The 21795-nt window shown below is 45.1% G+C and overlaps 1 protein-coding gene across 1 annotated transcript in view; it reads right to left on the reverse strand.

The window, feature by feature from the left end:
• AK7 (adenylate kinase 7) overlaps positions 1-21795 on the reverse strand; it is a 76923-nt gene that overhangs the window by 18768 nt on the left and 36360 nt on the right. Inside the window, exons 7-13 of the mRNA XM_049899253.1 lie at positions 20270-20358; positions 18488-18578; positions 17010-17087; positions 15254-15403; positions 12726-12854; positions 11081-11210; positions 1646-1774 (exon numbers count right to left, since the gene is read on the reverse strand). Coding sequence (XP_049755210.1) covers positions 1646-1774; positions 11081-11210; positions 12726-12854; positions 15254-15403; positions 17010-17087; positions 18488-18578; positions 20270-20358 — 796 coding nt within the window. The remainder of the gene's footprint in view (positions 1-1645; positions 1775-11080; positions 11211-12725; positions 12855-15253; positions 15404-17009; positions 17088-18487; positions 18579-20269; positions 20359-21795) is intronic.

Raw genomic sequence — 21795 nt, forward strand, 5'->3', positions numbered from 1 at the left:
CTACCCAAAGGGAGCTATAGAGTCAACAAAATCCGATCAAAATTCCAACAGCCTTCTGTACAGAAATAGAAAAAATAATCCTCAACTTTATATAGAATGGCAAGAGGCCCTGAATAGCTAAAACAAAGCTGAAAGAGAACAAAGTAGGAGGACTCATACTTCCTGATTTTAGAACATACTATACAGCTACAGTAATCAAAACAGCCTGGTACTGGTACAACAATAGACACATAGACCAATGGAATGGTACTGAGTCTAGGAATAAACCCTATGAATAGTCTAGGAATAAACATCTATGGTCAACTAATTTTTGACAAGGGTGCGAAGTCCATTTAATGAGAAAGAAGAATCTCTTCAATACATGGTGCTGGAAGAACTGGATTTCCACACGCAGAAAAATGAAACAGGATCCTGCCTCACACAACACACTGAGACAAATTCAAAATGGATTAAGGACCTCAATGTGCAAACTAAAACCATAAAACTCTTAGAAGAAAATGCAGGAGCAGTGCTTGCAGGCCCAGCTTTTAACAGTGGGTTGTCTAATGCAATAACAAAAGCACAAACAGCAAAAGACAACAAATCAATGGAACCTCATAAAAATTAAAACTTTTGTTCATCGAAAGATTTTACCAAAAAAGTGGAAAGACAAGCTACCAACTGGGAGAATATCTGTGGAAACCACATATCCAACAAGAATCTAATGAATGAAATATATATAAAACTTTGACAACTTAACAACGAAAAGACAATAACCCAACCATAAAATGGGCAAAGGACTTGAATAGACATTTCACCAGAGAGGACAATCCAATGGCCACCAAACACATAAAAAGATGCTCAGCGTCATTGGCCATCAGAGAGATGCAAATCAAAACCACGAGATACCATTTCACTCCCACTAGCACTAAAAAAAAAAAAAAGCACTATGAACTAGAAATGACTCCACAGCACCTAACAATAACAGGATGACTAAGATTAAAAAAAAAAAAAAACAGAAAATAACAAATGTTGCCAAGGATGTGGGGACATTGGAACCCTTACCCACTGCCGGTGGGAATGCAAAGTAGCACAGCTGTTGTGGAAAACAGTCTGAGGGTTTCTAAAAAAAACTAAAAAGAGAATGACCATTTGACCCAGCAATTCCACTCCTTGGTATATATCCAAAGGACTTGAAAGCAGAGACTCAGAGACTTGTATGCCAACGTTTATTGCAGCGTATTCACAATTGCCAAAAGGTGGAAACAACCTAAATGTCTACCCACAGATGAGCAGATAAACAGAATGTGGGACAATGGAATACTACTTAGCCAGCAGAAGAAATGAAGTCTTGATACAGGCTCCAGCATGGATGGAGCCTGAAGACATTATGCTACGTGAAATTAGCCAATTACAAAAGGACAAATATTGTATGACCTCACTTACATAAAAAGACAAGGCAAATATATAAAGACCAAAGTTTATTAGCGGTTACCAGGGGTGGGAGGGAAGGGGAGAAGGGGGGCTTAACAGTGATGGGAATACCACACTGGTTATGGGTAGGATTCTATGGAATCCTACCCATAACCAATTATTGTAATTATTAACCAATTACTGTAAATATCATTAATAAGTTGCACACCTGTAAAAAAAAAAAAAAACTTACGATTGAACAAGTCTTTTGCTTGATCATAGGTCTTTGGGAATCCATCCAAAATGTACCCTTGATTCCTACAAGGCATAGATTTTAGCTTTTCTTTCACAAATCTAATTATGTATTGATCTTCTAGTCGACCTAAAAAAGAGAAAAAACATATTACCGTGCAGTCACATTCCGCACGGGGTTACGTACTAAGGTGGTCTCGGAACTTGTCGGGTAGTCAAAGCTGCCAGTGAAAATCCCTTACTTGGCCCTTCATGTAAAAAATACGTGGTTTGGTCGTTTGAAGGCGTCACATTAAAATCTCAATGCACAATAAAACCGGAGACGTCAATGAGCTTGCCTATAAGAAAGAACAGAAGCACCGGCTGATGTCTAGTCTTTCAAATCCTCCTGTGAGCCTAACTTTTGGGTGAAGCTGAATGAAGAGGAAGTGAAGAAATTCCAGAGTTTTCCCACCTGCCTGAAGGGTTTTTACTTCTGTTTTGATATTAAATCTCTAAAATCTTCATGTTGTTGTGGTTGTTAGCTGCTGCTGAGTTGATTCCAACTCATGGTGACCCATGTATTACACAGCACAACTGCTTCACAGGGTTTTCTCGGCTGTAATCTTTACCGAACATTTCAAGATCTAACCTGAAGCACAACGCTGTCAGTGGTAGGATAATATCCATACACCTACAAGGAAGACAAGTTCAAATTTACACACCAACCACTAAGGCCAAAGATGAAGAAATTAAAGATTTTTATCCGCTGCTGCAGTCTGAAATTGATTGAACATGGAATCAGGATGCGTTGATAATTACTGGTGATTGGAATGTGAAAGTTGGAAACAAAGAAAAAGGATCAGTAGTTGGAAAATATGGCCTTGGTGATAGAAACAATGCTGGAGATCGAATGATAGAATTTTGCAAGACCAACGACTTCTTCATTGCAAATACCTTCTTTAACCAACATATACGGTGACTATACACATGGACCTCACCAGATGGAACACACAGAAGCCAAATTGACTACATCTGTGGAAAGAGACAATGGAAAAGCTCAATATCATCAGTCAGAACAAGGTCAGAGGCTGACTGTGGAACAGACCATCAACTGCTCATATGCAAGTCCAAGCTGAAACTGAAGAAAACCAGAGCAAGTCCACGAGAGACAAAATACGATCTTGAGTATATCCCACCTGAATTTAGAGACCATCTGAAGAATAGATTTGACGCATTGAACACTGGTGACCAAAGACCAGATAAGTTGTGGAATGACATCAAGGACATCATACATGAAGAAAGCAAGAGGTCACTGAAAAGACAGGAAAGAAAGAGAAGACCAAGATGGATGTCAGAGGAAACTCTGAAACTTGGCTCACGAACGTGGAGCAGCTAAAGTGAAAGGAAGAAATGATGAAGTGAAAGAACTGAACAGAAGATTTCAAAGGGCGGCTCAAGAAGACAAAGTAAATTATTATAATAACATGTGTAAAGAGCTGGAGATAGAAAACCAAAAGGGAAGAACATGCTCAGTGTTTCTCAAGCTGAAAGACCTAAGGAAAAAATTCAAGCCTTGAGTTGCAATAGTGAAGGATTCTATGGGGAAAATATTAAATGACACAGGAAGCATCAAAAGAAGATGGAAGCAATACACAGAGTCATTATACCAAAAAGAATTAGTTAATGTTCAACCATTTCAAGAGGCGGCATATGGTAAGGAACCAATAGTATTGAAGGAAGAAGTCCAAGCTGCTCTGAAGGCATTGGCGAAAAACAAGGCTCCAGGAATTGACAGAATATGAACTGAGATGTTTCAACAAACGGATGCAGTGCTGGAGGTGCTCACTCGTCTGTGCCAAGAAATATGGAAGACAGCTTCCTGGCCAACTGACTGGAAGAGATCCATATTCATGCCTATTCCCAAGAAAGGTGATCTAACCAAATGTGTAAATTATAGAACGATTTTTTTTTTTATCATTAATATCACACACAAGCAAAATTTTGCTGAACATCATTCAAAAATGGCTGCAGCAGTATATCAACAGGGAACTGCCCGAATTTCAGGCCGGTTTCAGAAGAGGATGTGGAACCAGGGATATCATTGCTGATGTCAGATGGATCCTGGCTGAAAGCAGAGAATACCAGAAGGAGGTTTACCTGTGTTTTATTGACTATGCAAAGGCATTTGACTGTATGGATCATAACAAATTATGGATAATATTGTGAAGAATGGGAATTTCAGAACACTTAATTGTGCTCAGGAGGAACCTGTACACAGATCAAGAGGCAGCTGTTCGGACAGAACAAGGGGATACTGAGTGGTTTAAAGTCAGGAAAGGTGTGCGTCAGGGTTGTATCCTTTCACCATACCTATTCAATCTGTATGCTGAGCAAATAATCTGAGAAGCTGGACTATATGAAGAAGGACGGGGCATCGGGATTGGAGGAAGACTCATTAACAACCTGCGTTACGCAGATGCTACAACCTTACTTGCTGAAAGTGAAGAAGACTTGAAGCACTTACTAATGAAGATCAAAGACCACAGCCTTCAGTATGGATTACGCCTCAACATAAAGAAAACAAAAATCCTTACAACTGGACCAATGAGCAACATCATGATAAATGGAGAAAAGATTGAAGTTGTCAAGGATTTCATTTCACTTGGATCCACAATCAATACCCATGGAAGCAGCAGTCAAGAAATCAAACGACACATTGCATTGGGCAAATCTGCTGCAAAGGACCTCTTTAAAGTGTTGAAAAGCAACGATGTCACCTTGAAGACTAAGGTGCGCCTGACCCAAGCCATGGTATTTTCAATTGCATCATATGCATGTGAAAGCTGGACAATGAATAAGGAAGACCGAAGAAGAGTTGATGCCTTTGAATTGTGGTGTTGGTGAAGAATATTGAATATACCATGGACTGCCAAAAGAACAAACAAATCTGTCTTGGACCAAGTGCAACCAGGATGATCCTTAGAAGCAAGGATGGTGAGACTGCGTCTTACACACTTTGGACATGTTGTCAGGAGGGATCAGTCCCTGGAGAAGGACATCATGCTTGGCAGAGTACAGGGTCAGCGGAAAAGAGGAAGACCCTCAACGAGGTAGACTGATACAGTAGCTGCAACAGTGAGCTCAAGCATAACAACAATTGTGAGGATGGTGCAGGACTGGGCAGTGTTTTGTTCTGTTGTGCACAGGGTCACTATGAGTCAGAACTGACTCAGTGGCATCTAAAAACAAAAACAACAATCTTTACAGAAGGTGTAATCTTTCTTTTGTGGTGCCTCTAGGTGGATTCCAACCACCTTTCTTCTTCTGCAGTGCCTCTGGGTGGGTTGAAACCACCAAGCTTTAGGCTGGTAGTTGAGTGCAAACCTCTTGTGCCACCCAGGGACCTATAACCATAATACCTGAGAGCAAATGCTACTGTGGCCAGAATGAAGTGAGGTAATATTCCTGCATTATGTTGCCAGCGCGTAATTTGTTAATAGTACGTGCTCAATACATTTTTGCTGATTTTGATTAAAAGGCAAGCTTGATCTGAGCCTCGGAGGCACTGATTTCTTTAAAGCTGCAGGAAAGATTTGGCTCTCCTGTTCCGTCTTTTCCAATTGGCACTTCCTCCTGTGGCCCCATGGGACAGCTCAGTCTGGGGCCCCAGACACTGGGGTCTTGGAATTGCTTGGGGCGGCCAAAGAGGAGGCGTTTGTTCTAAAATCCCCACAGTAGTCAAATGTCAACGTGATATAGCTCCCCGCAGCGTTCATCAGAACGTCATCGGAATCACTGCTCCGCTACAGTGAAGGCAGAGCCCTGTCCTCACGCTGCTGAACCTGCCCGTGGCGGGAACATAAGTTGGCGAGTCTGAGAAACTGATCTCTGAAGCCATTTTCAGGGCATGTGGCAGACTTTTGGTTTCTTTCGCAGTGGGCCTATTATGCAAAATAAGTAGCTTTGGGCCTCACATTCCTCTTTTTCTCACCACTTAACGGCAATAAGAGGATCTAATTAAAACACCTCTCCTTTCTACTACTTTTCATCGTCACAGGAATCATTAGGCAGGAAGTGACTGAGAAAATAATTGCGTCTTTCAGAATTTTAAATATTATGGCAGCAACAAAAAATAACCAAAGGTATAATTTGACATAATGAAACCTCCAGAAATGATTTTACGTTACTTCTCAGTCAAGTTCACGGCGGCAATAAATAAATAAAGCCCAATTTAAAAACGTCAAGGGGTTCGCTGAACGTCAAAGACTGCTTCGTTTACGCAGCGTCTGCGACTCCTCAAAGGCTCCGCTGTGTAAGTAAAAGCCCTCTGAGATCTGCTGTGGCCCCTTCCACGGGGCCCTTGTTTGTTTCAGGCCCTGAGTTCTTCCGTTCGTTTCTGCTTCGTCCTGCAGGCAAGAAAGGGCAGCAAGCAGCAGTTCACGACCATCGTTGCTGTTAGTTGCCCTCTGAGTTGGCTCTGACGCGTGGTGACCTTATGTGTAACAGAATGGAATGCTGCCAGGTCCTCCACCACCTTCACGATCCTTCTGATGCTCAAGTCCATCGTTGTGGCCACTGCGCGTTCTGATTGTCTTCCAACCCAGGGGCTCGTCTTCCTGCACTACATCGGACAATATTCTGTTGTGATACACAGATTTTCATCGGCTAATCTTCAGCCCCAGCGGCACAATGGTTAAGCACTCAGCTGTTAACTGAAAGGTCAGGCGGTTGGAAACCACCAGCCACTCTGAGGGAGAAAAGACCTGGCAATCTGCTCCCGTAAAGATTACAGCCTTGGAAGCCCTGTGGGGCAGTTCTACTCTGACCTGTAGGGCCACCATGAGTCAGAAGCAACTTTACAGCACACAACAGCAACAGCAACAATTTTCACAAGTAGACCAGCAGGTCCTTCTTCCTAGTCTGTCTTAGTCTGTAGGCTCCACTGAAACTTGCCCACCATGGGTGATCCTACTGGCTTTGAAATACCAGTGGCAGAGTTTCCACCATCAAAGCAACATGCCAGCCACCACGATACAACAAACTGACAGACAGGGCGGTTGTGGTAATTAGAGGCATTACTGAATACTCAAAGGGCCGTGCCCGAGCGACTTTCTCTAAAGAGCTGTGACTTCCTAGAGACACACTCAGGAGCAGTGTTGAGCTCCATGGCAGAAGACTGTCACTTCTCCTTTGAATGAATGAGCACAGCCTACTGGGTGGTTTCTAAAATGCCCCGTTGCTTTTTTTCAGAGGAGTGGATTTAATATTATTAATTTTAAGTGCACCTTTTAAATGCTGGTAGTGTTTTAAAGAACGAACAAATCTGTCTTGGAAGAAGTATATTCAGAATGCTCCTTAGAAGCAAGAATGGCAAGACTATGTCTCACATACTTTGGACATGTTATCAGGAGGGACCAGTCCCTGGAGAAGGACTTAATACTTGGTAAAGTAGAGGGTCAGCAAAAAAGATGAAGACCCTCAATGAGATGGATTGACACAGTGGCTGCAACAATGGGCTCAAGCATAACAACGATTGTGAGGATGGCGCAGGACCGGGCAGTGTTCCGTTCTGTTGTGCACAGGGTCGCTGTGAGCTGGAGCCAACTTGATGGCATCTAAGAACAACACAGTATTTTCAAATGTTAATTTTAACCTACATTTATAATTATTAAAACAGTTTAAAAATAGATAACTGCACACCAAGATTTTAAGATAATGCACACGCAGCAGATACACTATGAAGTTGATACATCTATAGCCCCCCCCCATTTTTATTTACAAACTCACAGAAGGACTAGGGCAGTGATCACCCGGAAACCAGTTGCCTAGATTCACTAACTCTACAAAGCTCTTGAGATACATACAATGAGCAAAAAGAACCTGTAATTAGTGCCCTCCATTTTTTTTATGGTTGAGCAGGAAGCGCTTATTCTGGCTGCTGAGTCGGGTCGGTGGGGGTGGGATTGTGAGCAGGGCACGGAGGTGCCCCACTGTGGTCTGTGAACAACACCATCTTGCTGGGATCACTGGAATCACAGAATAACACGCTGGGTCATGTGAGGGAAACGTGAGCTAATCTCTGTGTCCTCGTGCTCTGGAATGGCTACGTATGTCTGTGCCGTGGGTTCAAAGGTCTTACTTTGTTCAAACATAACCAAGGTCCATGTTCGAGTTTCAGGTAAATATGAATAGGAAGTATTTTCAGAAAAACTTGAGGGAGGCAAAAATCTCTTCCTAAGGTCGGAGGGGATTGAATGGGCTCTTCCAGCATTGTGGGAGCAGGTGAGTGGCTAGGCGGCTAGGGGTGCTGCGTGGAGGAGAAGAGTGGGTGGGTGGCTAGGTGACTAGGAGTGATGGAGGAAAGGAGTGGGTGGGTGGCTAGGTGGCTAGGAGTGCTGGGTGGAGGAGAGGAGTGGGTGGGTGGCTAGGAGTGCTGGGTGAAGGAAAGGAGTCGGAAGGGATGGTTGTTATGGGAAGACATTCCCTTCTCCTCAGAGACCATTTCCTCTGCTCCTTCCAGCCCCCCTCTTACATCCCTCCTATCAAAGGCTGCCAAACCAGTTTGGCCTCTCTTGTACCTTGGGGAAGAACAGAGTCTCCTGCCAAAGACAGTCTCTTCTTGGACTTGGAGAACTCCAAGGAGCAGCTGGTGGATTCAAACTGCCAACCTTTTTTTAGCAGCCAAGCTCTTAACCACTGGGCCACCAGGTCTCCTTCGGTAAAGACTACAGCCTTGGAAACCCTATGGGGTGGTTCTACTCTGTCCTATAGGGTGGCTATGAGTCAACTCGAAGGCAACAGGCCGAGTTGGCCTGAATGCTTGAAGTTCTTGTCTCTCCTCTAGGGGGCGGCACATTTATCGGGTCTTCCACCTCAGCCGCAGGTTTGTGTATATAGCTCCAAACACATCTGCGGATTCCTGGGAATCCTAGCCCGTCCGCACCCAACAGGACCTTACCAGATTTCCTTCCATATATGGCCTCACAAAGGGATGTCTTCTTTTCTCTGGTATTTTTTCCCTCCCCAAAAAGGCTGGAGCCAGAGCTCTGTCAGGACCCTCCAAAGCCAGACCCAGGAACTCCCTGATGCCTCGCGGGCAAGGCAGAGGCACGGTAGATCTCAAAGTGTTCCTACCAGCCTTTCCCTCCGGGATCCCAAATTCCATTTCCTCCCTGCCCAGCCCACACTAAAGCAGAAACTACACGCAGATAATTGGCCAGCTCAAGTGGAGACAGAGACTAGCTCAGAATGGCTTGGGGGTAGGAGAAGGAGGTGGAGGGGGAATCTGGACTCCAGAGGAAGGGACCAGTGTCCTTGAAGTGGGACAGGGAGAAACAAGCTTAAGTAGAAAGGACCTGGGACCATACTGGACCCTCAAGCCAGCCACCGTCAAACAGCCCTAGACACCTGAGCACTCCTTGAGTGGAATGCAGGCCATGCCGATATCTTGGGGGTTGGGGACGAGGATAGGAGGGAAAACTAGGCTCCCATTCTAGCTGGGAAGAGTGTTATCTGGAGGGTCAAACACTGGGGCACCAGAAGACCTGAGATGGGAGGGCAGTGCAAAGCTCTGCCCACAGGGAGCTGCTGTTGGGTGGTCCTCAGTGGTAGGCTCTGTGGAGGTCCAGCAGAGGCCTGTCTTTCTCCCCTAGTCCCTGCTGCCCTCAGCCCAACCCTGCAGGGTCAGAAAAAGCCCCCAGCAAGAAAGGAGGAGTAAGTAAGAGGAAAGAAGCTGTAGTGGGTTGAACAGTGTCCCCCCCAAATTCATGTCCACCTAGAACCTCAGAATGTGACATTATTTGGAAATGGGGTCTTTGCAGATGTAATCAGTTAAAAATCTTGAGATGAAAACTTCCCAGGTTTAGGATAGGACTTAAATCCAGTGTCTGGGGTCCTTATAAGAAGATACACAGAGGAGATGCCACATGACAACGGAGGCAGAGACTGGAGTGATGCGGCCACAAGCCAAGGAATGCCTGGGGCCACCAGGAGCTGAAGAGACAGGCAAAGATCCTCCCCTAGAGCCTTCAGGGGGGACCTGGTCCTGCTGACACCTTGGTTTCAAAGTTCGGGGCTCCAGGACTGTGAGGGAATAAATTTCTGTTGTTTTAAGCCACCAAGTTTGTAGTCATTTGTTATGGCAGCCCCAGAAAACTTAGAAGGCAGACATAGTTGAGAGGAAGTCAAGAAAAGAAGTTTTACATGATGAAAGCCCTGAGAGCCATAACTCGACAGGGCTGCCTTGTTTTTCAGGTTCTCCCAGGTTTTCTGCCTTTGCAGGGTGCAGTCTTACCACTCTTCTAGCACTCATTTTAGTGGGAAATATTTGCGTTTTCCTTCTCTGATAGGAAACCCTGGTGGCGTAGTAGTTAAGAGCTACAGCTGTTAAACAAAAGGTCGACAGTTTGAATCCACCAGGAGCTCCTTGGAAACCCTATGGGGCAGTTCTACTCTGTCCTATAGGTCGCTATGAGTCAGAATTGACTCGACAGCAATGGGTTTTTGGTTTTTGTTTCTCTGACAGGTTTCCTCCTTACGCAGGTTCCAGCTTTGTCAGGTTTTACTGTATTGGATAAGAGTTCAAACTATTGATTATATATACAGTAGTATAGCCAGTTTGATGGAGGATCTCAGGTGGCTGAGGATAAAAATGAAATGGTTTTATTTTTATAATAACTGCTATTGACTGTGCTTTCCTGCTGGGAAGTAGGTTCCCGTAAAGGCAGCTCGGGCCCCACCCATGTTGGTGGTTATTCGATTGGCTGGAATGGGTTTCTTTGAGCACGAATGAGCAGAGGGGCTGGCTACTCATTTACTGGCTAGGAGTTGCAACGGAACCAGCCTGAAATTTCACCCAAGGGTGGGGAAAGAATGAATACAGAGCTTGAGTTTAAAGTGACACCTTGCTGTGATTGGTTTGTTCGACAGTCTGGTTACAATTACCAAGTCAGTTAAGAATATTTTTCCATTTCCTTGAATTTCTTTCTCTATAAATTATTGGTACCTCTTCTCCACTTTTCTATTAAGGATTTGATGATTTTCTTATGAATTTACCTGTGCATTTTATATAATGAGGATATTAACTCTGTCACAATTGGTGGTAATTTTTTTTCCTGGTTTGTCTTTTGACCTTTAATTAATGATTTTTTGATGTTTATGAAATATTTATGAATACAAATTTGACCTTTTTTATTTTTTTAACTTAGAAAGTTCTCCCATCAGTGATATTCTCCAGGAGGTAGGACGATGAAGGATAATTGTTTGCTGTTATTGTAATTTCTATACTTTTCTTTTGATAGTAACCAGGTGATTCTTTTATAACCAGAACAAATAGCCACCATCAACGAGACCAGCCCACTCCTTCGCGTTTGTTACCTGTGCACATGGCATTACCTGCACGCCTTACCTGTGCACACCTTACCTGTGCGCGCCTTACCTGTGCGCGTGACATTACCTGCGTTCTGCTCCATGCTTTCCTTGATGCCGTCTAAGAGTTCCTGCGCGTCTTCTACGCTCTCCTCTTCTTCCTCCTCTTCACCTTCTTCTTCTTCTTCCTTTCCTTCCTTAGGTGAGACAATCGCCTCCTACATGCCGCAGGGATATTCAAATCAGAGGACGCGCTACACTAATTCACTACTCACAAATCACCTGGCCAGTGAGCCTGGGAAAAGGCTGGTACCCAAAAAGGGAAGGTACCCATTATAGATTGAATTGTGTCCCCCAAAAATATGTGTTGTAAATTCTAACCCCTACACCTCTGGTTATAATCCCATTTGGAAATGGGTTGTCTCTGTTATGTTAATGAGGCAGTATTAGTACAGGGTGTGTCTTAAATCAATCTCTTTTGAGACATAAAAGAGTAGATGAAGCATAGAGAAGCAAGGAAGCAGAGATGGGGGAAGGCAGATGTCATGCTCAGGAGCAGAAGCTGAGAAGAGACAAGGACCTTCTCCTAGACCCGACAGAGACAGAAAGCCTTCCCCTAGAGTCGGCACCCTGAATTAGGACTTGTAGTGTCCTATAGGGTCGCTATGAGTTGGAATCGACTCGAGAGCACTGGGTGTTGGGGTAGCCTCCTAAACTGTGAGAAAATAAAGCCATCACTTGCGGTACTTCTGTTACAGCAGCACTAGATAACTGAGACAGTGTTCAGTGACAGCTGCCACACAAAGGTTTTCAGGATGTGTGTATCTACAAAGACGGATGAAGACCATCAGGTTTCTCTTACTCAATTTTAGAAGAATAATACATTTCTGTGCTAATGCCAGGAAACCCTGGTGGTGTACTGGTTAAGAGCTACGGCTGCTAACCAAAAGGTCAGCAGTTCAAATCCACAAGGTGCTCTTTGGAAACTCTACGGGGCAGTTGTACTCTGTCCTATAGGGTTACTGTGATTGGAATCCACTCAAAGGCCACAGGTTTTTTATGGGTGTTAATGCCAGAGCTGATTATGATTTAACCCTTTTGTAGATAAAGGTTGTTGTACCTTACTTGGAGGAAATGCATTTTATAAAAACAAGACTCAATAATAATTATGGATGTGTACCTCAGGATCTACCGTTCACAACAAGATGATAACAAGTCATCAGTAGATAGCGTTCTGATAATACCCTGGGAAACACACATCGAGAATAAAAAACCCTAATGGGCACAGAGCTTCAGCTAGAGTGAGGAAAAAACTTGCAAATGGAGAGTGGTTCATGGAGAACATAATTAATGTCACTGAATTGTACAGGTAAAAAATGTTGAAATGCCAAATGTTTTCTTTTATATATATATATATTTTTAATCACAATAAAAAAAGAAAGAACAAAAAACTTTAAAATGTTCCAGTCAATGCATATCCAAAATGCAAAATAGAATTTGAATAATAGCTGGAGACACACAACTCCAAAGACCACAAAAGATGCTTCCATCCCAAAGTGGAAAGCTCTGTGGGGTTCTGTGTTTTTATAACGGCGGCCAGCAACAGAATCCAATTAAAATCATAAACCTCTTTGTAGACCGGCATGTAAAATGACTTGTTTCTTTATTACGAGACTGAGAAAAGGATTTTTTCTTTAAATAAAAATTCCAAATAAAGTAGCTGAACGTATTACCAGTTTTGCTATGGCCTCAGAAATGACATCCTTCAATTTAATGTGGTGCAGCTTGTAGTACTTGCACAATTCCACGGCAATGCTGGATTTTCCCACAGCAGGAGGACCAAGAATACAAATCTTGATGGGCTGAAAAGGAGAATGAGGAACAAAGTGAACTGGGAACAGTCTGTAACCAGACCCAGTGTTGTCTATTCCAGGAATGTGCCTTTTCAAAAGTCTCTAGGTCCTGCAGGCTGACACTCCCTCCTCGTCAAGAGTGGACTTCAGAGTCCCTTCCCCACCCTGGCATCTTGGTTGCTATCACATCATGCCGAGAGCGTCTGCTCCCTAACCAGAGAGTGACCATTCATGTCCATTCATCCAGCAGATATTTAATAAGCATCCACTATATTTTTATATGGGGGATGTGGGTAGGAGCTTGGCTGCTAACCAAAAGGTCAGCAGTTCGAATCCACAGGCGCTCCTTGGAAACCATACAGGGCAGTTCTACTCTGTCCTGTAGGGTCACTGTGAGTCAGAATCAACTCGATGGCAACGGGTTTGGGTTTGAGTTGCGTTCATGTGGGGAATGGAGCCATGGTGGCAAAGTGGTTAACAGCTCGATCGCTAACCAAGAGATCGGCAGCTCGAATGCACCAGCTGCTCCTTGGAAACCTTATGGGGCAGCTCTATTCTGTCCTGTAGGGTCGCCGTGAGTTGGAATCAACTCCATGGCAACCGGCTTGAGTTTTATGTGGAGGATATGGAAGTCAAAAGGACATGCTCAGGAATACCTCAAAAGTACTAAAGAACAATGTTCTCACCCATTATTCACCACCAGTTTCATGCTTACTGTACTACCTCGTAAAGAGAACAAAGAAACGGAAGAATTTCTGATCCAGCGTGGTTGCTATCAAGGAGCCTGGTGGCCTGGTGGTTAATAACTTGGCTGCTAACTGAAAGGTCAGCAGTTTGAACCCACCAGCTGCTCTGAGGGACAAAGCTGTCTGCAGTCTGCTCCCATAAAGATTACAACCTAGGAAAGAAAGCCTTTGGGGCAGTTCTACCCTGTCCTATAGGATCATTTTGAGCTGGAATTGACTCAGTGGCAATGGTTAAGGGGTGCCTCAGGACATTCTCCAAGTACAGCTGCCATGGGCACCTTAGATGCTTAAAGGGGTCGTGATTTCTTTTGCTAAGGTGTACATCTGTTACTTATTCTTCAGTAGGTATGTTTTTCAAGAGAATACATTTCTTAGGGTACCATGACAACATTAGCTTGTGTAGGGTGTTCCCGTGTACAATGACAATCACCACTATGATGTCCCGTTGTGTCGGAGGCCACTTTCCAGCTCTCACCCCTGGAGTACATCTAAAGGTCCGGACTAGTGCTACCTTTGCCCTATGTCAGAGAGGGCAGCGTGCAGTGCCAAGTACGGGCTCTGCAGCTGGACAGACCGTTCTAGTCAGCCAGTTTGCATCCCTAAGTGTCTGCGTGACCTTGAAGAAGCTGCTTCACCTCCCTGAGCTTCGGTTTCCTCGTCTGTAACATGGAGTGAAGAGCACTGACCTTGAGAAGTTGTGATGATTAAGATGACAGCAGATCTCCTGGCCCACTGTAAGAGGTCAAAGTATAATCCCACTGCTCCCTTCAGGCCCCACCTACTCTCCCCGTAGGTCAAAGTAATAATCCCACTGCTCCCTTCAGGGCCTACTGACTCTCCCCGGAGGTCAAAGTAATAATCCCACTGCTCCCTTCAGGCCCCACCTACTCTCCCCGGAGGTCAAAGTAATAATCTCACTGCTCCCTTCAGGGCCTACTGACTCTCCCCGTAGGTCAAAGTAATAATCCCACTGCTCCCTTCAGGGCCCACCTACTCTCCCCATAGGTCAAAGTAATAATCCCACTGCTCCCTTCAGGGCCTACTGACTCTCCCCGGAGGTCAAAGTAATAATCCCACTGCTCCCTTCAGGCCCCACCTCCTCTCCCCGGAGGTCAAAGTAGTAATCCCACTGCTCCCTTCAGGGCCCACCTACTCTCCCCGTAGGTCAAAGTAATAATCCCACTGCTCCCTTCAGGGCCCACCTACTCTCCCCGTAGGTCAAAGTAATAATCACACTGCTCCCTTCAGGTCCCACCGACTCTCCCCGTAGGTCAAAGTAATAATCACACTGCTCCCTTCAGGTCCCACCGACTCTCCCCGTAGGAACAGCCAGGGCTGAAAATCGGCCACCCGTGAGGCACGTTGTATCTCCCTCAGATTCAACTCTGTGATGGTCGGCCTTGACTGACTGTCACGTTCAGCATGTGTCAAGCGTAACAGTCATTATCGATATTAAAGAACTTTGCAGTCTTTGAACTAGTCAGTTGATCAATGTTAATATACATGTAGATTGTTAGAACTGGACAAATCTGTCAAGTCTGAAAAAGGATTTGAAATTTGGAGATTTGAAAAAGAAAGTGCTTTCACTGGCATAATTACACTGAAAGGTTCATTTCCTTTTGCTTCAACTTGGAAACATGAACAGGAAGTGATGATAGTTACCAACAGTCCTCGGCTTTGTTTGTATTCTTTCAGGATGTTGTTGATATTTTCCACAAATCCTGTCTGGGCAACCCATCGAATGTTAAAATTTTCCTTCACAAAGAGCGCTTCCATCCGCAAATTGACCAGGAAGTGATCAAGACACTCTTGCTAAGAGATGAAAGAAAATTAGAGAGGTCCTAATGTCACTACAGTCATTCAAGAAAACGCCATAAATCCAGTGAACATGAGTAACCCAGCATCAAGTATTTGCAGGGCACTCACGGTGAAGCTACGACACTTCTAAACTCTGCTCACATCTGCTGTCTTACCACCGGTGCTGCTGTGGCTCTTGTAGATAGAAAACCTGCTCAAAGAGCAGAAGATTCTGGAGTCCAAGTTAAGACTTTCTTTCTTTTTCATAAATTCCTTCTTTTTTTTTTTTTTTTAATAGGTATGCAGTTTTTTGGTTCAAAATCCCAAAGAACAAAGAGAATAAAGCCAAAAACTCCCTTTGACCCTGACCACCCCCTACCCTGTTCTACCCTTCAGAGGCAACCATGGTTATCAGTCTTTTAAGAAAAATTCTCAGACTCAGAGTTTGGGTGTAACTGATTCCTAACACTCCTTATATCCTAAAATAAGGTCTAAGAGCCCAGAGCCTAAGTAAAACCATGATTGTCTTTGTTGTGATGGAATTTGATTGAATTTCAGCAAGAGGCCAAAGAGAACAACACCCAATGTTTGTGTAGCATGACACATATCAACCCGCTTTCAAATACATTTCCTGACCTCTGAATGTTCTTTAAAAAAAGAAGACCGAGGCTCATGAAGAGAGGAACAGTCACCTTGGATAGAACGCCCAGCCGTGCTTCTCACAGCCAGCAGGAGCTGAAGCTGGATTCAGGCCCAGGTATTCTGACATCCAGGTATTCTGCAGCTGGATTTAAAGCCAGGAGCCCTGATAGCATAGTGGTCAAGAGTTTGGCTGCTAGCCAAAAGGTTGGCAATTTGAATCCACCAGCTGCTTCTTGAAAACCCTTCTACTCTGTCAGGATCGACTCGACAGCAACAGGTTTTTTGTTTTGTTTTGTTTGTACTCTGACTTCGGAGCCCTGATGGCGCAATGGTTGAGAGCTACGGTTGCTAACCAAAAGGTCAGCAGTTTGAATCCACCAGCCACTCCTTGGAAACCCTAGGGGATGGTTCTACCCTGTCCAATAGGGTCACTATGAGTTGAAATCTACTAGACGGCAACAGGTTTTGGGTTTATTCTGACTTTGAGGAGCACTGGTGGCCCAGTGGTTAAGTGCTCAGCTGCTAACCAAAAGATCAGCAGTTCTAACCCACCAGCCACTCTTCAGGAGAAAGATGTGGCAGTCTGTTTCCATAAAGCCTTGGAAACCCTATAGGGCAGTTCTACTCTATCCTACAAGGTCACTACGAGTCAGAATTGACTTGGAGCAATGGGTTTGGTTTTTTTAGTTTATGCTGACTCCCAGGAGCCCCAGCGGTGCAATGGTTAAGTGCTTGGCTGCTAACTGAGAGGTCAGTGGTTCGAACCCACCAGTGGGTCTGCGGGAGAGCGACCTGGCAATCTGCTCATGTAAAGATTACAGCCTAGGAAGCCCTATGGGGCAGTTCTGCTCTGTCCTATAGGGTTTCTATGAGTCGGAATCCACTCTATAGCACACAACAAAAATATTCTGAATCCACATCCCACAAGTAACAGTATACTTAGAAAAACGGTGAAATAAAGAATCTCTTATACACTAACTGTTAAGTCCTTGGTTAGGAAAGCATTTTCTTTGGGTAATTTCTGGATTTTCCCAGGGCCGGTATTTTTACTGATGCACTGTTAGAGAAAAACAGAAACATTATTTGATTAACCTGCAGAAATACACAACTTCTCAAACGGATACAAATTTAACTGCACTGAAAATGATAACAACAACGTGCAAAATAGAAGGCAGTATTATGCTGTGAGTAGTCATGCATCTATCTGCTCCACAAATACTTTTTCTTCTTTTCTTTTTTTTCTGTAAATTTTATTTACTTTCTTGTCGTTGAAAATATACACAGCAAAACATACACCAATTTGACCGTTTCTACGTTGGTGGGTTACGGCTGAAATTTAGAGACATCAATTACATCCCTGGAGCCCTGCACCCATTTTCACCCTCCTGTTGTGACTTCTTCCTCCAGCATTAACATAACCCCCCCTCCCAGGTTCCTAGCTAATCTTTCCAGTTGCTGTTGTCCGTTTGATCCCATACAGATCATTCTTAAAAGAGCATAGCGCTCAAGGCAGACTGTTCTTTACTAGTTAAACTATTGTTTGGGAGTTTTTGTTTTGTTTCCTTTTCTCCACCCCCCACTCCCCTCCCCTCCCCAATATTTGAGAACCATCACTGTGTGCCAGAATGTAGAGACAGGTGATGATGTCCTGCCCTCAAGGAGCACCCAGTCTGAAAAGGGAGACACGTAATAATCAGGCGCCATGTTTGGAGCAAGGGCTCCTGGGAGCACTGAGGGAGGTGTCCGGCCCGTGGGGGTGGTGGGAGGGAGACAGGGAGAGTGCAGAGGAAGATGTCTGAGCTGGATCTTAAGGACGTGTGGGGACAGGCCAGAGGGGAAAGGCAGGAGAAGGCTGCACTGGCTGGGCTACAAGCTGGTGGCTTAGCCAGAGCCGCCAGACAGGGACGGGTAGCATCATAGCCCTCGAGTTCGTGGACGTGGCTCTTAGCTTTGGTGACCCTGACTGTGTCAGTATGTTGGCACGGGCGGGTGCACAGGCACAGTTCAGTATTCTGGTGTGTCACGTGTGTCTGTGTGGTGGGATGAGGCCCACATCTTCTTAACCTGAGGCCCGCAGTGACCTTCTTTGCTTCCCGCCATGCAACATCCTGCTGGACTGACATGGTGCCTACAACAATGGGCTAGAGAGAGCAATGACTGAGAGGATGGCGCAGGCACGGGCAACGTTTTGTTTTGTTGTACATAAAGTCGCTGTGAGTCGGAGCCGGCTCCGTGGCACCTAACAACAACAACGACACGCACATACTGCAGAAAAGTCACTTTGATTTTGGGAGAATTTCCCAAAGCTCAGGCTGCAAATGTAGGTAGTGAGTCTGGTTTTAAAGGCATTCTATTTCAGGGGTCCCAGGCCTATTAGCCCACGCGATTTCAGAGCCAAGCCATAGGGGTAGGACTGTTTAAGAAACACCTTCAGAACACACGGTGGAGTGACCATACCTTGACAATGTCTTCTAGCGTGTGGACAGACTCGTCCACAGCCACCAGGTAGTGGGCCTTCGGCACCTGATCAATTACGTTCTGTATCACTCTGCAAATCAACAGTAAAACAGTTACCCAAGGAAAAAAGAAAAGAGACCATGGGACTGGAACCCACACCCCACGGCCCACATGGCCAGGCCTGGGGTTTGGTCTTGCTTAATTTCCCACAAGCTGAGGGTCACAATTGTTACCTGCACCCAGCGGAGGAGGAAGCTGAGGTACAAAGAGTTAACAACATTTTTCAGGCTGGGTAACGACCGGGCAAATGGGAGAGCCAGGCCTGGAAAGCAGTCCACCTGTCTCTGGACCCTGTCCTCTCGCTGGTACACTGCACTGCCTCCCAAGAGGAGCACCAGTCACCTGGGGAACTTTGGGGTGTGAAGCACCTGCCGTCCAGCGGCTCATCTGAGTCTCACTACAGTGCTTTGGGACATAGGGGCTTTACCAAGTAAGAAATGGATTCAGAGAGGCTGTGACCCTCTTACCGGAGTCACAGAGTGCTACATGAACTCAGCCCGAAATTTCCTTTTCTGAATTAATGATTGCCAGCATGTCTGCATGCTAACTCTGTGCCCAGGCTGGGCTGAAGGCTTTACAGATGTTATCCCATCTAATCCTCACAATAACTTTACCGTGTGGTGAAGACCAAAAAAGGGTCAGCAGTTTGAATCTACCAGCTGCTCCTATGGGGCAGTTCTACTCTGTCCTATAGGGTTGCTATGAGTCAGAATCTTGGAATGGACTTGACGGCAATAGGTTTGGTTGGTTTATCATTATCCCCTCACCACCCATCTGTCAGTTTGTTGTACTGCGGTGGCTTGCATGTTGCTGTGATGTTGGAAGCTTTGTCACTGATATTTCAAATACCAGCAGGGTCACCCATGGTGGGCAGGTTTCAGTGGAGCTTCCATGTTAAGACACACTAGGAAGAAAGTCCTGGCAATCGACTTCTGGAAATTAGCCAATGAAAACCCTATGGATCACAACAGAATATTGTCTGATATAGTGCTGGAAGATGAGCCCCTTAGGTTGGAAGGTACTCAAAATACACAGTGGCTGAAACAATGGACTCCAGCAAACCGATGACTACGAAGATGGTGCAGGATCAGGCAAGGTTTGGTTCTGTTGTACACGTGGTCACTGTGAGTCTGAGCTGACTCAGTGGCAACCAACAACATTACTATCTCCATTTTACAAATGATGAACCACAAAGCAAGGGAACCATCTCATTCACCTGGCGTTTAAGTCAGGTTCTTCAAAGGAGAAGGTTCTCTAGTCCTGCTGGAACACAGGTTGGGATGCTCTATGAGTGTGAAAAATGGCTGTCAGCTTCACCTACCATTGTCAGCAACAGCTTCAGGTTTAGAGTTCCGTCACCTGATTTCTCAAATTTAAGTTGGTGGGCGGGATACATCAGTATCACCTGGGACTTGGGTAACTCTGCCCCCAGAAAGCACACATCAAGTTCTTTTCCAAAACTGCAGGACATGCTATTCACCTGATACAGTTTCTTAGCGTTGCACCTGAACTTGTCATCAGCCCTGTGGACCTTTTAAATGGCGCATCAGAGGTAAAGTGGGGCTAACCAGAGTGCCCTCTGCATAGGGCTGTTGTGAAGACTAAGTACGTAAGTGTAGGGTCTGTGCACCTTGGTGGCCCGGCAAGGGCTCAGAGTTTATAAACAAACACATTAAGCAATTAACTCTAGGAAGAGCATTGTAACTCTGGGAGAACACTTACCCTGCTAAATCAAGCACGTGAATTGCTGGTATTACATTTGATCCATCGCCAAAAACCGATAATGCAGGGACCTCACCCAGCCACGCAGTCTAAAGAGAAAGAGAAGCAAAGACAGGTTTCCCTCCAGTTACACAAGAGTGACCAGGTTTCCCTCCAGTTACACGAGAGTGACCGTTCGAAATGAGCTAGCTATCTGCTGGGGCAGTTGGCTCCAAGATGTTCTCTAACCAGGTGCTCAGCCTGGACTTGAACCCCTGTCTTCAGAATCCAAACCCTTCTTTTTACTTCGTTAAGTATTTCGGTAACCAAATAGACACGCTGAGTACTATTTAATTAAGAGGAGCCCTGATGGCTCAGTGGTTAAGAGCTCGGCTGCTAACCAAAGGTCGGCAGTTTCAATCCACCAGCCACTCCTTGGAAACCCTACAGGACAGTTCTACTCCATCCTATAGGGTTGCTATGAGTCGGAATGACTCCATCGCAGTGAGTTTGGTTTGGGTCTATTTAATTAAGTGTCAAGTAGTGATTATATCAGATTGCCTTTAAAGAATGAAGGAGGTAAGGGTGGAGGACGCAGGATACCACTGGGTCTCGAAAGATATTCTGGACTTTGGGAAACCATTTAAGGAGGAGCGACACCTCGTCGAGGACTGACGGGAGGTAAGAGCCTAAATGTGGAGATGGAGGCTATGACAACTGTGCAGGCAAGAGTTGGGTTAGCCTAGCCTAGGGGTGGTATGGGAGAGGAGGGGGATATTGAGGAGGTTGACACAATAGGACTTGGGGATTTACAATGGGTGGGAAAGAAGGAGGGACTGGGTTCTGGCTGGTGCAGCCGGTGGAGGGCGGTCCCCTTTTCTGCGATGGAGTCCTGGAAGAGGACCAGGCTTGGGAGTCACTGTAGGTAATGTATGGATTTGCGGAACACATCCAAGTTGAGGTGCTGAGACAGCAGCTGTATTTGTGGTTGTTAGGTGCTTTCTAGTCAGTTCCAACGCATACCAACGCTATGTACAACAGACGAAACGCTGCCCCATCCTGCCCCATTCTCACAATATTTGCTATGCTTAAGCACGTTATTGCAGCCATTGTGTCAGTCCATCTCGTTGAGAGTCTTCCTCCTTCTCCCTAACTCTCTACCAAGCGTGATGTCCCTTTTCCAGGGACTGCTCCCTTCTGATAACATGTCCAAAGTATGTGAGACAAAGTCTCACCATCCTTGCTTCTAAGGAGCATTCTGGCTGTAGTTCTTCCATGACAGATTTGTTTGTTCTTCTGGAAGTCCAATATTCTTTGCCAACACCATAATTCAAATGCATTAATTCTTTTTCGTTTTTCCTTATTCATTGTCCAGCTTTCAAATGCATATGATGTGATTGAAAATACCATTGCTTGGGTCAGGTGCACCTTAGTCCTCAAAGTAACATCTTTGCTTTTTATCACTTTAAAGGGGTCTTTCACAGCAGATTTGCCCAGTGCAATACACTGTTTGATTTCTTGACTGCTGCTTCCATGGACATTAACTG

Source organism: Elephas maximus, chromosome 10 (genome assembly GCF_024166365.1).
Source record: "Elephas maximus indicus isolate mEleMax1 chromosome 10, mEleMax1 primary haplotype, whole genome shotgun sequence".
Classification (NCBI taxonomy): domain Eukaryota; kingdom Metazoa; phylum Chordata; class Mammalia; order Proboscidea; family Elephantidae; genus Elephas; species Elephas maximus.